This window comes from Heptranchias perlo, chromosome 8 (genome assembly GCF_035084215.1).
Source record: "Heptranchias perlo isolate sHepPer1 chromosome 8, sHepPer1.hap1, whole genome shotgun sequence".
NCBI classification, from domain to species: domain Eukaryota; kingdom Metazoa; phylum Chordata; class Chondrichthyes; order Hexanchiformes; family Hexanchidae; genus Heptranchias; species Heptranchias perlo.
The window spans coordinates 64,442,674-64,454,947 of record NC_090332.1 but is presented as its reverse complement, the minus strand read 5'-3'; the positions used below and the strand labels follow the sequence as shown (position 1 = coordinate 64,454,947).

The 12,274-nt window shown below is 45.9% G+C and overlaps 1 protein-coding gene across 4 annotated transcripts in view; it reads left to right on the top strand.

Annotated features, from left to right (window-relative positions):
* The window catches only part of myo6a (myosin VIa), a 226,242-nt gene that overhangs the window by 127,500 nt on the left and 86,468 nt on the right, over positions 1-12,274 (top strand). For 3 of the 4 annotated variants that reach the window (XM_067989192.1, XM_067989190.1, XM_067989191.1), the window contains exons 10-12: positions 4,040-4,120; positions 9,004-9,184; positions 11,318-11,462. In XM_067989192.1, the coding sequence (XP_067845293.1) occupies positions 4,040-4,120; positions 9,004-9,184; positions 11,318-11,462 (407 nt within the window). Of the gene's footprint in view, positions 1-2,203; positions 2,612-4,039; positions 4,121-9,003; positions 9,185-11,317; positions 11,463-12,274 lie in introns of those variants that run through there. The other variant, XM_067989193.1, reaches the window with a different exon arrangement.

Here is a 12,274-nt window from a genome sequence, read left to right as displayed (position 1 = left end):
CCTGGCTCAGTCCGGCCACTGGGGCCCTGGCTCAGTCCGGCCACTGGGGCCCTGGCTCAGTCCGGCCACTGGGGCCCTGGCTCAGTCCGGCCACTGGGGCCCTGGCTCAGTCCGGCCACTGGGGCCCTGGCTCAGTCCGGCCACTGGGGCCCTGGCTCAGTCCGGCCACTGGGGCCCTGGCTCAGTCCGGCCACTGGGGCCCTGGCTCAGTCCGGCCACTGGGGCCCTGGCTCAGTCCGGCCACTGGGGCCCTGGCTCAGTCCGGCCACTGGGGCCCTGGCTCAGTCCGGCCACTGGGGCCCTGGCTCAGTCCGGCCACTGGGGCCCTGGCTCAGTCCGGCCACTGGGGCCCTGGCTCAGTCCGGCCACTGGGGCCCTGGCTCAGTCCGGCCACTGGGGCCCTGGCTCAGTCCGGCCACTGGGGCCCTGGCTCAGTCCGGCCACTGGGGCCCTGGCTCAGTCCGGCCACTGGGGCCCTGGCTCAGTCCGGCCACTGGGGCCCTGGCTCAGTCCGGCCACTGGGGCCCTGGCTCAGTCCGGCCACTGGGGCCCTGGCTCAGTCCGGCCACTGGGGCCCTGGCTCAGTCCGGCCACTGGGGCCCTGGCTCAGTCCGGCCACTGGGGCCCTGGCTCAGTCCGGCCACTGGGGCCCTGGCTCAGTCCGGCCACTGGGGCCCTGGCTCAGTCCGGCCACTGGGGCCCTGGCTCAGTCCGGCCACTGGGGCCCTGGCTCAGTCCGGCCACTGGGGCCCTGGCTCAGTCCGGCCACTGGGGCCCTGGCTCAGTCCGGCCACTGGGGCCCTGGCTCAGTCCGGCCACTGGGGCCCTGGCTCAGTCCGGCCACTGGGGCCCTGGCTCAGTCCGGCCACTGGGGCCCTGGCTCAGTCCGGCCACTGGGGCCCTGGCTCAGTCCGGCCACTGGGGCCCTGGCTCAGTCCGGCCACTGGGGCCCTGGCTCAGTCCGGCCACTGGGGCCCTGGCTCAGTCCGGCCACTGGGGCCCTGGCTCAGTCCGGCCACTGGGGCCCTGGCTCAGTCCGGCCACTGGGGCCCTGGCTCAGTCCGGCCACTGGGGCCCTGGCTCAGTCCGGCCACTGGGGCCCTGGCTCAGTCCGGCCACTGGGGCCCTGGCTCAGTCCGGCCACTGGGGCCCTGGCTCAGTCCGGCCACTGGGGCCCTGGCTCAGTCCGGCCACTGGGGCCCTGGCTCAGTCCGGCCACTGGGGCCCTGGCTCAGTCCGGCCACTGGGGCCCTGGCTCAGTCCGGCCACTGGGGCCCTGGCTCAGTCCGGCCACTGGGGCCCTGGCTCAGTCCGGCCACTGGGGCCCTGGCTCAGTCCGGCCACTGGGGCCCTGGCTCAGTCCGGCCACTGGGGCCCTGGCTCAGTCCGGCCACTGGGGCCCTGGCTCAGTCCGGCCACTGGGGCCCTGGCTCAGTCCGGCCACTGGGGCCCTGGCTCAGTCCGGCCACTGGGGCCCTGGCTCAGTCCGGCCACTGGGGCCCTGGCTCAGTCCGGCCACTGGGGCCCTGGCTCAGTCCGGCCACTGGGGCCCTGGCTCAGTCCGGCCACTGGGGCCCTGGCTCAGTCCGGCCACTGGGGCCCTGGCTCAGTCCGGCCACTGGGGCCCTGGCTCAGTCCGGCCACTGGGGCCCTGGCTCAGTCCGGCCACTGGGGCCCTGGCTCAGTCCGGCCACTGGGGCCCTGGCTCAGTCCGGCCACTGGGGCCCTGGCTCAGTCCGGCCACTGGGGCCCTGGCTCAGTCCGGCCACTGGGGCCCTGGCTCAGTCCGGCCACTGGGGCCCTGGCTCAGTCCGGCCACTGGGGCCCTGGCTCAGTCCGGCCACTGGGGCCCTGGCTCTGTCCGGCCACATAGTCAATTGCTAAGTTTCCAATTGTACTTTGAGACACCCTCTAAGACCTGAAGTGACAAGGCAACTTTCATTTTCTAAATATGGATTTATTTTGTTATCTGTATTGCAGATGTGCCTTTTCAGTATTCATTGGGTTACGTATTTACATGTGCATAATCTTCCTCTTAATTGAATAAGCTGCTTAATTCTTTTCCATATAGCCACTCTTCATCTTGTGCAGTTAAGAGGAAGGGTGCTACCTATGTGTATAATTCTGCAATATTTCTTTGATGCTAAAGCACGATTACTTCTGGATCTTTGGGTCTTTTATTTTGGATCTTGTTCACCTGCAGATAAAGCTGAGATAACAGACTGAAATGCAAGTCGTCAGAAGATAATTGGGAGTTGCAGAGAATCTTCAGTGTGCAAAGAAACTCTAATCTGTATATGTGATTGGACAGTCCATTATTTATAATGGGTGTTATGTGTATATAAGATGTATATAATCTAATATTTCTTTAGATTTAACAGGGAAACTGATGCTGACACTCCCCCTAAGGGCGGATAGCTTTGCTTTGAGATGACACCTGGTTATAAGCATTTTTCTTCAACAGCCCTTTTTATTGGGGTTTCAAGAAACTACATTCACAAACATATACTTTGAGGCCACTGTATATTTAAGTGTTACATTCAAATATATATTTTAAAGCGATTGTATAATTAGATGTATTCAAGTAAATAGTTTGAGGCCATTGTATATTTAAATGTGTATTGAAGTATATTTTTTGAGGTCTTTCTACATTAAGGTATCCATTGACATACACGTTTTATGAAAGCGTTTTTATAGGGTGTATATTTGCTTATTGCAGCCTGCACTGAACCTGACTAAATTCAGATTCTTATAATCCATCATAAGAAGAACAGATTTGAAAAAACACATTAAATCTACGGCTAGAGCAGCTTTTCAGGCTTCACCTGATGAAAGTCACTATAGAAACCTTTCTGCAAAAGTTGTGGTTTCATTTTTTGGTCAGGATAGGAAAGGTTTTTCTTGGTGTTTTTGGCACACATCAGGTTTAAGAGGAGCTCGCCTCGGTACAATTCTCCAGATGTTGAAATATTGTCTCCATTTGTTTAACTTGTAACACTTGCACTGATAGGATGCTCTGCCTTCTGTACTTGAAAATTGACTTGAATTGATGAGGTTGGAATGTAAGTAAGGATGGCCTTTCAACCGAAACTACTTGTGAGGAACTTCCACATCTGAAAGGGGTGGAGGGAAGGGACACAAATTTAAGAGGATCGCAAAAAAGAATTGAAGAGGAGGTTAGAGGAAAAAAAAAAATCTTCACATAGAGGGCGGAATTCTCTGCCACAGACCATTGTTGGAGCAGCATTATTTTAAATAGGAGTTAGATATATGCTTTAAAAAGAATATTAGAGTATGGCGAGTGAGCGGGAGTATGGGATTGGGCTCTGTGGCACATGTGGAGAAAAACACTGACGTGGATTTCATGGCTGGAAAGATTGTTTCTCTGTTGTAACATTCTATGATTCTGTGAAAGCTCATCTAAGTTTTTGATCAGTGGTCGCAAAGTGACTTGGATTTACAAGCAACATTTGAAAGAATTAATCCTTACTCTTATCATATTTTTTACAGATCCAGTAGGTACATTCGTGCTCCCTTCTGCAGCACCTATAGGAAAAATCGGACTCGAGTTTGAAGGGTTTTTGAATTAGAAAGGAAAAAAAATAGTGCCAGCCTAGAGACACATTTGGAATATCTGTGAATGTGATCCAGTAGATAATTCACTATTTTACAGCCCAGGAATCTCAGCTCAGACTCCTTTAACCAGGGCCTCTGTGGATTGTTGAATCGGCAGGCACTGCAGGAAGATGTTAACATCTTTGCAATGAAATCTAAACTGATCAAAAATGAAGCTATATGAGGTGAATGCAGGATGGCAGAGGGCTTTATTAGTGAATAAATTATTATATATTTTTCTAAATGAGACAGGGTACTACGAAAGGTTAGGCTAATGGTGGTTCGACAGTTCAACTGTTATAAATTTGGCCTTCCTCTCCCTCTCCTCCTCGTGAGTATTACAGTTGATGAATATGTTTTGTTTTGCTGCTCATTTGCTGTGATAAAACTCCTCTCTTGTGCTAAATTCATCTCTTCGTTGTAGTATCTGAATCGAGGGTGCACCAGGTACTTTGCCAACAAGGAATCGGACAAACGGATTCTACAGAATCGCAAGAGCCCAGAGGTAAAGTACCTACATGTTGCCGAACCTGTGCCTGCTCCAACAAGAGCTTCCACAGTGTATGCTGCATGCTGGTTAAGCATGGTGAATTATCTGAAAGTTTTATTAAATTGTTAAGCAATTGATAAGTGTCAGGATACCAAATTACAAGTAAAATTTTGTTGCATTTTTTGGAATAAAGCAAAAATGCAAAGTATTGAGCTCAATTGGTCTACAAATTTCAAAACTGAGATTGATAGATTTTTGTTAGGTAAGGGTGTTAAGGGAAATGGAACCAAGGCAGATAAATGGAGTTGAGATATAGATCAGCCATGATCTAATTGAGTGGTGGAACAGGCTCGAGAGGCTGAATGGCCTACTCCAAAAATGTTTCTAATTGGCCCTTTAAAAAGGGATGCACTACAGGTGGAGGAGGTTGGTTACCGTGATAATAGGACTGTTGGCTTTTGAAATAGGAGACGAGAGATCAAATCCCAGCCTTACTGAAGTTCTCACTAAAGGGATTTCCCTCTAGTTGCATTTCATCAGGCTTGACATGGGTGTCTGGGAGAGAGGAAAGGGTTACCTTCCCACACCACTGAAGCAAGACTGCCGGATGAGGAACATTGAACTAGTCTTTGGGAGATTGCAGTGTCTTAGCTGTATGACCAAAGGGACACCATGGGGGTGATTTTAGGAGGCAAATGCGGGTGCGGGGGGGCTCCAAAAATCGCGCAAATCCTGTTCGGGTTCAGAAGCTGGCTCCAAAGCGCCGGCTTCCGAGTTTCCCAGGGACCCACCTGTGTGCGCACTGGTGACCCAAAAACGGAAGTCCCGCTGACAATTAAAGCCAGTGGGATGACGGTTAAAGAGCCCAATGTACCTCGTTGGGGTACTTAAGGCACTTTACCTGTGACAGATGAAGGGATTAGAAAGATTTTTAACTTATCTGGCCGGCTTGCCCACCGTTTCTGATTCATGCCTGGGAACCAGATGTGAAGGGCCAGATCAGGGAAAAAGAAACTAAATAAATTAAATTCAAAAAGTGCAATGAAGTGAAAACACTAAATGCACCGACCTTTGAAATGTGCTCCAATGTCCGATGTCTCCCGCTCCAATGTCCCCCTCTTCACCCTCCTGATCTTCCCCTCTCCCCGCCCTGATCTCCCTCGCCCCGATCTTCCAGTGCCGGATGACGTCTCGCGCTCTCTCTCTCTTTCTTGCCCCACCCCGTCGCATTGCAGCTCCTGATGGCTGCCAGCCTGTCAATCAGGCTAGCTGCTGGGCACGAAACTGAGAGAGGACGTTAACCACAATCAACGTGCGATCGCGTCGGAAACTGTAAGTTTGGTTCATGCGGGTTTGCCATGTGCTCAATCGCGCCCACCTTGCCATCCCGCCTCCCTGCTAATATTGGGGCCCATATGTGGAAGTAGAACATTGGAAATATGTGAGCAGTTGACAACACTTCAGATCTGCTGATGGGATTCAGCAGTGTTTGGCTAAATGAAAGGCAGTTGTTGCTTTATTATGTGTCTACCTCCAAAAAGAATTGAAGGTGGTTTTATCTGGGGAGGAATGGGGAAAGGTTACACCCAGTGGTCTGTATTTGCAATTAACCTACAATGTAAGAATGTCTGTAGTGTTGTGATATTTATAAACCTTCCTGTAAAACAAAAAGACTGCAGTTTTTAATTTGAGTACAACTTTTGTCTCCAGTTTTTGTAGCAACTGTCAGTTGTATCTTATGTTTTTGAGAAACCCATTAGTACTACGGAACATCTGATGTATTTTCTGACATTTTGATGAATGTAGCATTGTACAAGAGTGTAGGCATGTATAGACTGTTGGGTGATGGTATGTGCCTCTTGATCTATTACCTGCAGCTATTCCAGACAGCAACAACCCCAACAACTTTCCTTGCAACTCTTGAATAATTTACTCACTGATGTTGATGTTCTCATGTTGGGCCTCAGCACTACTTCTTGTGATGGTTTAAGGATCCTCAATAGTTATTTTTCATATCCAGTTGATGTTGAATGGACTCCTGTAGCTCCGTTACTCAATACCTCCACCTCACCAATCAAAGTGTAAAATGCAGTTGACCAATTATAACACGGAAAAATTCCGCTTCTTTTCCACCAGCTTGATTTTGGTTGCACAGAATCATTTTCGTGTTAAAATGCCGTTTGTAATTTCTATTGCCTGTTAACTTCATTACTTCAGTCATCAGTTCAAGTAAATAACTTTACAATGTTGCCCTGTATCAATTTTGCTCACTTTAAGACCAATTTTTGGGAGGCCATATTTCTTTGTGATTACTATTGATTTTGAGATCTTAGCATTAGTTTACAATCCATATTCCAAACTTTTCTGACTTCATAATGTGTGGTGTTTATACCTCACAAAAATGCTGAATGTTGGTTTTAATTTTAGATGGGAGCTGAATCCATGTGTGATTTACAGGCTGGTTTATTTGACATCATTGTTTTTTCCTCCATCCCATCTGTTATCCCGTCTGACACCATTTCCATGAAATAAACAGTTTCTTGGAGTTGACAGCAGCCTGCGTGATTTAATCCACAGCAGTAAATTCATGTGCAAATATTATGAATCAATTTTAAACGGACATTTATTAAAAAAAAATTATCTTTTTTCTTTCCCCTTTTATTTAATATCAGGAGGAAGAGGTGATCAGTTTTTTTTCTCGTGTATATGAAGTTTGTACGATGTAACTGTCTGTCAGTAATTATGCTTACAGATGTTTACATCACTCCTGTGTGGTGTGATCAGTTGTAGTTGCATGCACTAGTATTTGCATTAAAGTTGTTATGTTTGTTTGTGTATGGTTTATGCCAACACGGTGAAGGGTAGAATTCTGTACTTGCCATGGCACAAATTTATTGCAGTGCTTCCCTTTTATTTCCTTGTTTAGTGGTGGAGTTAGTTCTTACTTTGGTGTTGTATTGTGTTGGAGATGGAAGCAGGGGTAAGATAACCTGCTTGTGGTGCACTAAACAATGGCTGCAGTAAATTCTATTTTAAAAATGTAGTTGCTTGTAGTCCCACTGCTGTTAAGACGTTGATTTGTAGGACTGTTAATAGTATTGTGCCACTGTTTGCTTTTCCAGCTGCACAGCTCAGAGAGGTTTTTTTTGTCATGAAAAGACTTGTTCCCGATGGGATGTGCCCTGAAATCCACATTATCGTAATTGTGTAGTACATATTTTTTTGTAATTAGAATATGGAAGTGAAGCATGTGGATTTAGATTGTACGTCACAGTAAATGTTAGAGAATTTACACGAAGCACATGTCCTGTGTCAAATCGCACCACAGCTGCAACTATTTTCTTGCACACACTTCTCAAATTCAATGATACCCATATTGCTTCTCTTTGTCTCAAAACAGCTGCCCGATGGAGAGAGGTGCAGTTGTGATATTTCATTTGGAATACTTTTGGTATTTCATAACCGAGAAATAAACTTACATTTGTGTAGCACTCCTTGTACATAAGTATGTCTCAAGAAGGGGAGGTAAGGGTGAAGGTGGCTGTTGCTCTGGAGTGAAAGAAAGCAGTCTTAATAACAGATTGGTTGTAGGGAAAGGAAGCTCAACTCGGGATTGAACAGGGAGTTAAGGTTTGGAACTTCGCTTGAGAAGGCAGCTGGGGAATTATACAATTAGGGCTGATGGGAGCTGTAGGGAATTGGTGATGTTAAGCTGAAGAAACTTTGGGCTTATCCGGGTCTCGATGTTGGACAGGCAGTTTGAGAGTGTAACTACTACTTCGGAATCGATGTGAGAAGCAGATCGGGGGGGGATGGGGGAAAGAGATTGGGGGGGGGGGTGCGGCAGTGGCTGTTGGCCGTGGACATGAGGCCTGATTTCACACATTTTGATGTTTTGAAGGGGACAAAGGATGGAACTCTGGATTCTCTGCAGGTGTTTGTGCAAGCACAGGTGGAGAAATCATTGGGGCAGATGTAGTGTCATTATGGAGTCAAATCACGGGGGAGCAGTGCCATTAAGGTGGGCAGCAGCAGAGAGACGTTGGGAGAGGATGGAGTGTAAAAGACAGGGGAGGGATCAAGGAAGATAAATGATCATTTGTTGACTTTGATCAGTGCATATGAAACATCTACAAGTGTGAAGAACGATGCTGAGCCATGTTTTATTACAAGGAAACGTATTTTGATTTCTTGCACTTCCATTTATTTTTGTGGTTTCTTGCCATCTTGTTCTGTTTTTACTACCTGTCATTGGTTTTGGGTCATCTCACCAAAACAGATCTATAATCTGTTGCCACTGAAAACGTGATATCAACCCAGCTGCCGCTCCCTCTGTTCTCATAGAGATGAGCTCTTAAACCAATTGTATACTTAATGTCCAGGTTACTTGTGGCCTTTACAGATCTGATGATAGGTGGACAAGGGCAGTTTAGTAAGAAATTCTTTCATGCCTTGCAGAAAGGTCAAAGATTCATTCTGGATTGCCTCACTCGATTGTACAATCAAACCTGCTTTGTCAAAAAGAGCTGAACCTGGACTGTACTCGGTTAATATGCTAAAGCACAGGAAGGGGAACTGGTAGTGTGTGGGATTAATATTTTGAAGGGACAGGAATCCAAAGTAGGATTGCCAATTGTACATGGAAGATAACATTGAAGAATGAGGAATACTACAACTAATGGTCAGCGAATCTAGCTTTTAAAAAATAAAGCCAGTTCAGACAGATTTCTTTTTAATTCGTGGTGTGCACGAGATGTTGATGTGCTAGTTTTGCATGTATATTATAATTTTAGCTTTTATGTTTTCTACTGACCGTGCATGTTTCTTTTCTCTAGCATGACCTTGGTACGGTTTGATATCAGTTGATCTGTTGGGTTCTTTTCATTGTCTCCTTCCAGTGCCTTAAAGAAGGCTGTCTGAAGGACCCTTTGCTGGATGACCATGGCGATTTTAACCGCATGTGTATAGCTATGAAGAAAATAGGACTGGGTGACACGGAGAAGTTTGATTTGTTCCGTGTAGTTGCGGGTGTTCTACACCTTGGAAATGTTGACTTCGAAGAAGCTGGGAGCACCTCAGGTATAGAAACTCGTTATCTCTACAGTATGGATGCAATGCGTGCTCCTGGTATTCTGAAATCCAGTGCTGTGCAGTCTGTTGGGTATGTTATTTAACTAGTTACAAGTTGCCACAGTCAGGGAATAAATTGTTCAGATATGGGGATGCATGTCTGGGCCCAGTAGTTTATTGAAAAACAAGCTACTGAATGGCAAGCTTTGCAACCCATGGTCCTGTTAGCCTGATTTGAAGAGGCAGTTTGTATAAACCACACCTGCCCTTATTTGCACAAATTTTTTTTGTTTCAGGTTTTAATTTTAAATTATTATTGCTCGATTTTCATGGGGAAGGGGTTGAGGGCTGACATTTCAATAACCGAACAGATTCAGACAGTTGATTTCCCGCCCACCCCGCCGCTCTTCATTTTAAAATCTCCAAAAGACAGCGTCGGTCACCCAAAAGTAGATGGTTCTTTTCAGTGCGGAAAACATCTGTTTCGTGCTGACAGCAGAAACACTGAGTTTGGAATGGCGATCTATTGGAATTTAGGGTGGACTAGCCAGAAGTACTGATTTCACGTTGGGAGGTCATGGGCCTTTTGAGAAACCCCTCAGATTTCTGTTTGAAAATCACTGGTGTAGAGAAGAAAACAAATTAGAACTTCTATTTATAGAGAGGATTGGGGCAAATGGGAGGCTACGATGAAAATTGGTGAAGGACAAATAGTATTAGAGAATTGATAGTGATTGATACCTGGCAATTCAAAATGAATACATGGCACCTGTTGGGAATGAACAACTGATACTGTTCTCATGCGTCTGGTGTCCCACGCATAGCTATAGCAACAATAATTTACTCATTAATTTATTTTATAGTTTGGACTAATGCTGTGACTCAATGGCAGCACTCTCGCCTCTGTCAGTAGATTGTGGATTCAAACCCCACTCCAGAGACTTGAGCATATAATCTAGGGTGATACTTCATTGCAGTACTGAGAGAGTTTTGGATGAGACGTTAGGCCACAGCTGGAGTACTGTGTGCAGTTCTGGTCGCCACACTACAGGAAGGATGTGATCGCTTTGGAGAGGGTGCAGAGGAGATTCACCAGGATGTTACCAGGGCTGGAGCGCTTCAGCTATGAAGAGAGACTGGGAAGATTGGGTTTGTTTTCCTTGGAGCAGAGGAGGCTGAGGGGGGACATGATTGAGGTGTACAAAATTATGAGGGGCACAGATAGGATGGATACTAAGGAGCTTTTTCCCTTCGTTGAGGGTACTATAACAAGGGGACATAGATTCAAGGTAAAAGGCGGGAGGTTTAGAGGGGATTTGAGAAAGAACTTTTTCACCCAGAGGGTGGTTGGAGTCTGGAACTCACTGCCTGAAAGGGTTGTGGAGGCAGGAACCCTCACAACATTCAAGAAGCATTTGGATGAGCACTTGAAATGCCATAGCATACAAGGCTACGGACCAAATGCTGGAATATGGGATTAGAGTAGACAGGGCTGATGGCCGGCGCGGACACGATGGGCCGAAGGGCTTCTATCCGTGCTGTATAACTCTATGACTCTATAAACAGAGGCCCCATCCACCTGCTCAGCTGGGCATAAAATATACCATGATACTATTCGATGAAGTTCTGCGGTGCTCTCTGTGTTCTGGCCAATATGTATCCCTCAACCAACACCATGAAAAACTGATTATTTGATCACATTACAATAGTGAGTACACTTCAAAGGTACTTGATTGGCTGTGAAGTGATATAGGATGTCCTGAGGACACGCAAGACGCTATATAAATGCAAATCTGTTCTTTCTTTCCTCAAGCAATCTACAATCTAGTATGAGTAATTTATCATACTCAGCCTGCAACACACTTCACATAATTCTAATGTGTAATATAGTGCAAATTCAAGAAATGTTTCTTGGGTGTTGTTCCATTCTCTCTACAGCTGTATAACTCCTTTATGATTTTTAACTACTTGACTTGTATGCTTGTACAGACTAGTTTTTAGGTAAAATAACTTCATGTGAAGTTATGTGAATTTATCATGAATATCAAAGGATAATTAGAAAAGTTCACATTTGTGTGTAGTTAGTAATCTGTATTTTTCAACCTCAGAGCAGTCTCAGTAATTATATTATCAACTGTTTAGGTGGATGTGTCCTGAAGAACAAATCGAGTCAGTCGCTGGACCACTGTGCTGAACTGCTAGGGCTGGATGGCGATGACTTGTGTGTTAGTTTGACCACTAGAGTAATGCTGACGACTGCTGGAGGTGCCAAAGGCACAGTTATCAAGTAGGCAAACTCCTCTGTACTACACAATCTGGCATCTGTGGTGACTTTAAGGATGTGACAAATGTTTAACCATGTCTTGGGATTGTTATAATGATGGCTGTGACATTGTGCATCTGTGAGCATCCTGAGTACTTCTCAGATTTCAGCCCAACACCTTGGACTTCTCATCTAAAGTAACCAGAAGTCCCAAGTGCTGCTTGATGTCACAGACAGCATTATTATAAACCTCTCACATCTGAATTGCAAGTTATTTAACAATAATTTTAACAGAAGTTATTTTACAGTTGACTTTCCTGATTTAAAAAAAAAATTAAGCATTTAAAATTGTTTAACATATTTGAAAATAACAAAAAAAAATCTTTACTACTTTGCAAAAGTCATTAACAATGACTGGAGCTCTTTCTGTTTTCACTGGGTTACAATTCTGCCTCTGAGCAGATGGGCTTTTTAAACGTCTTTAGTGTTGAGTTGTTAGTTACTGAAATATTAGGAAAATAGTAGAACATGTTTGTGTGCCATCAGTTATCTTCTCTATTGGCTGGGCATTGAGGCGTTAGACATCCATGAATGCAATGTGAGAAAATGTAAAACAGTACTCTTTTACTGCCACTAGATATCTGTGTTGCGCTTTCTAAAGGCATAACAATGTAGAAAATAGAAACCTGAAAAAAGCTGAAATTCACTGTGGTTTTAAGTTATGATTATATGTGGACAGGCTTTATTATAAAACCCAGACCTAATTACCATTCTAGATACAAGTCCATCTCTTTCAAAGCAATCCGTTTGTTGCACTGTGTTTAAGTATGGCACGT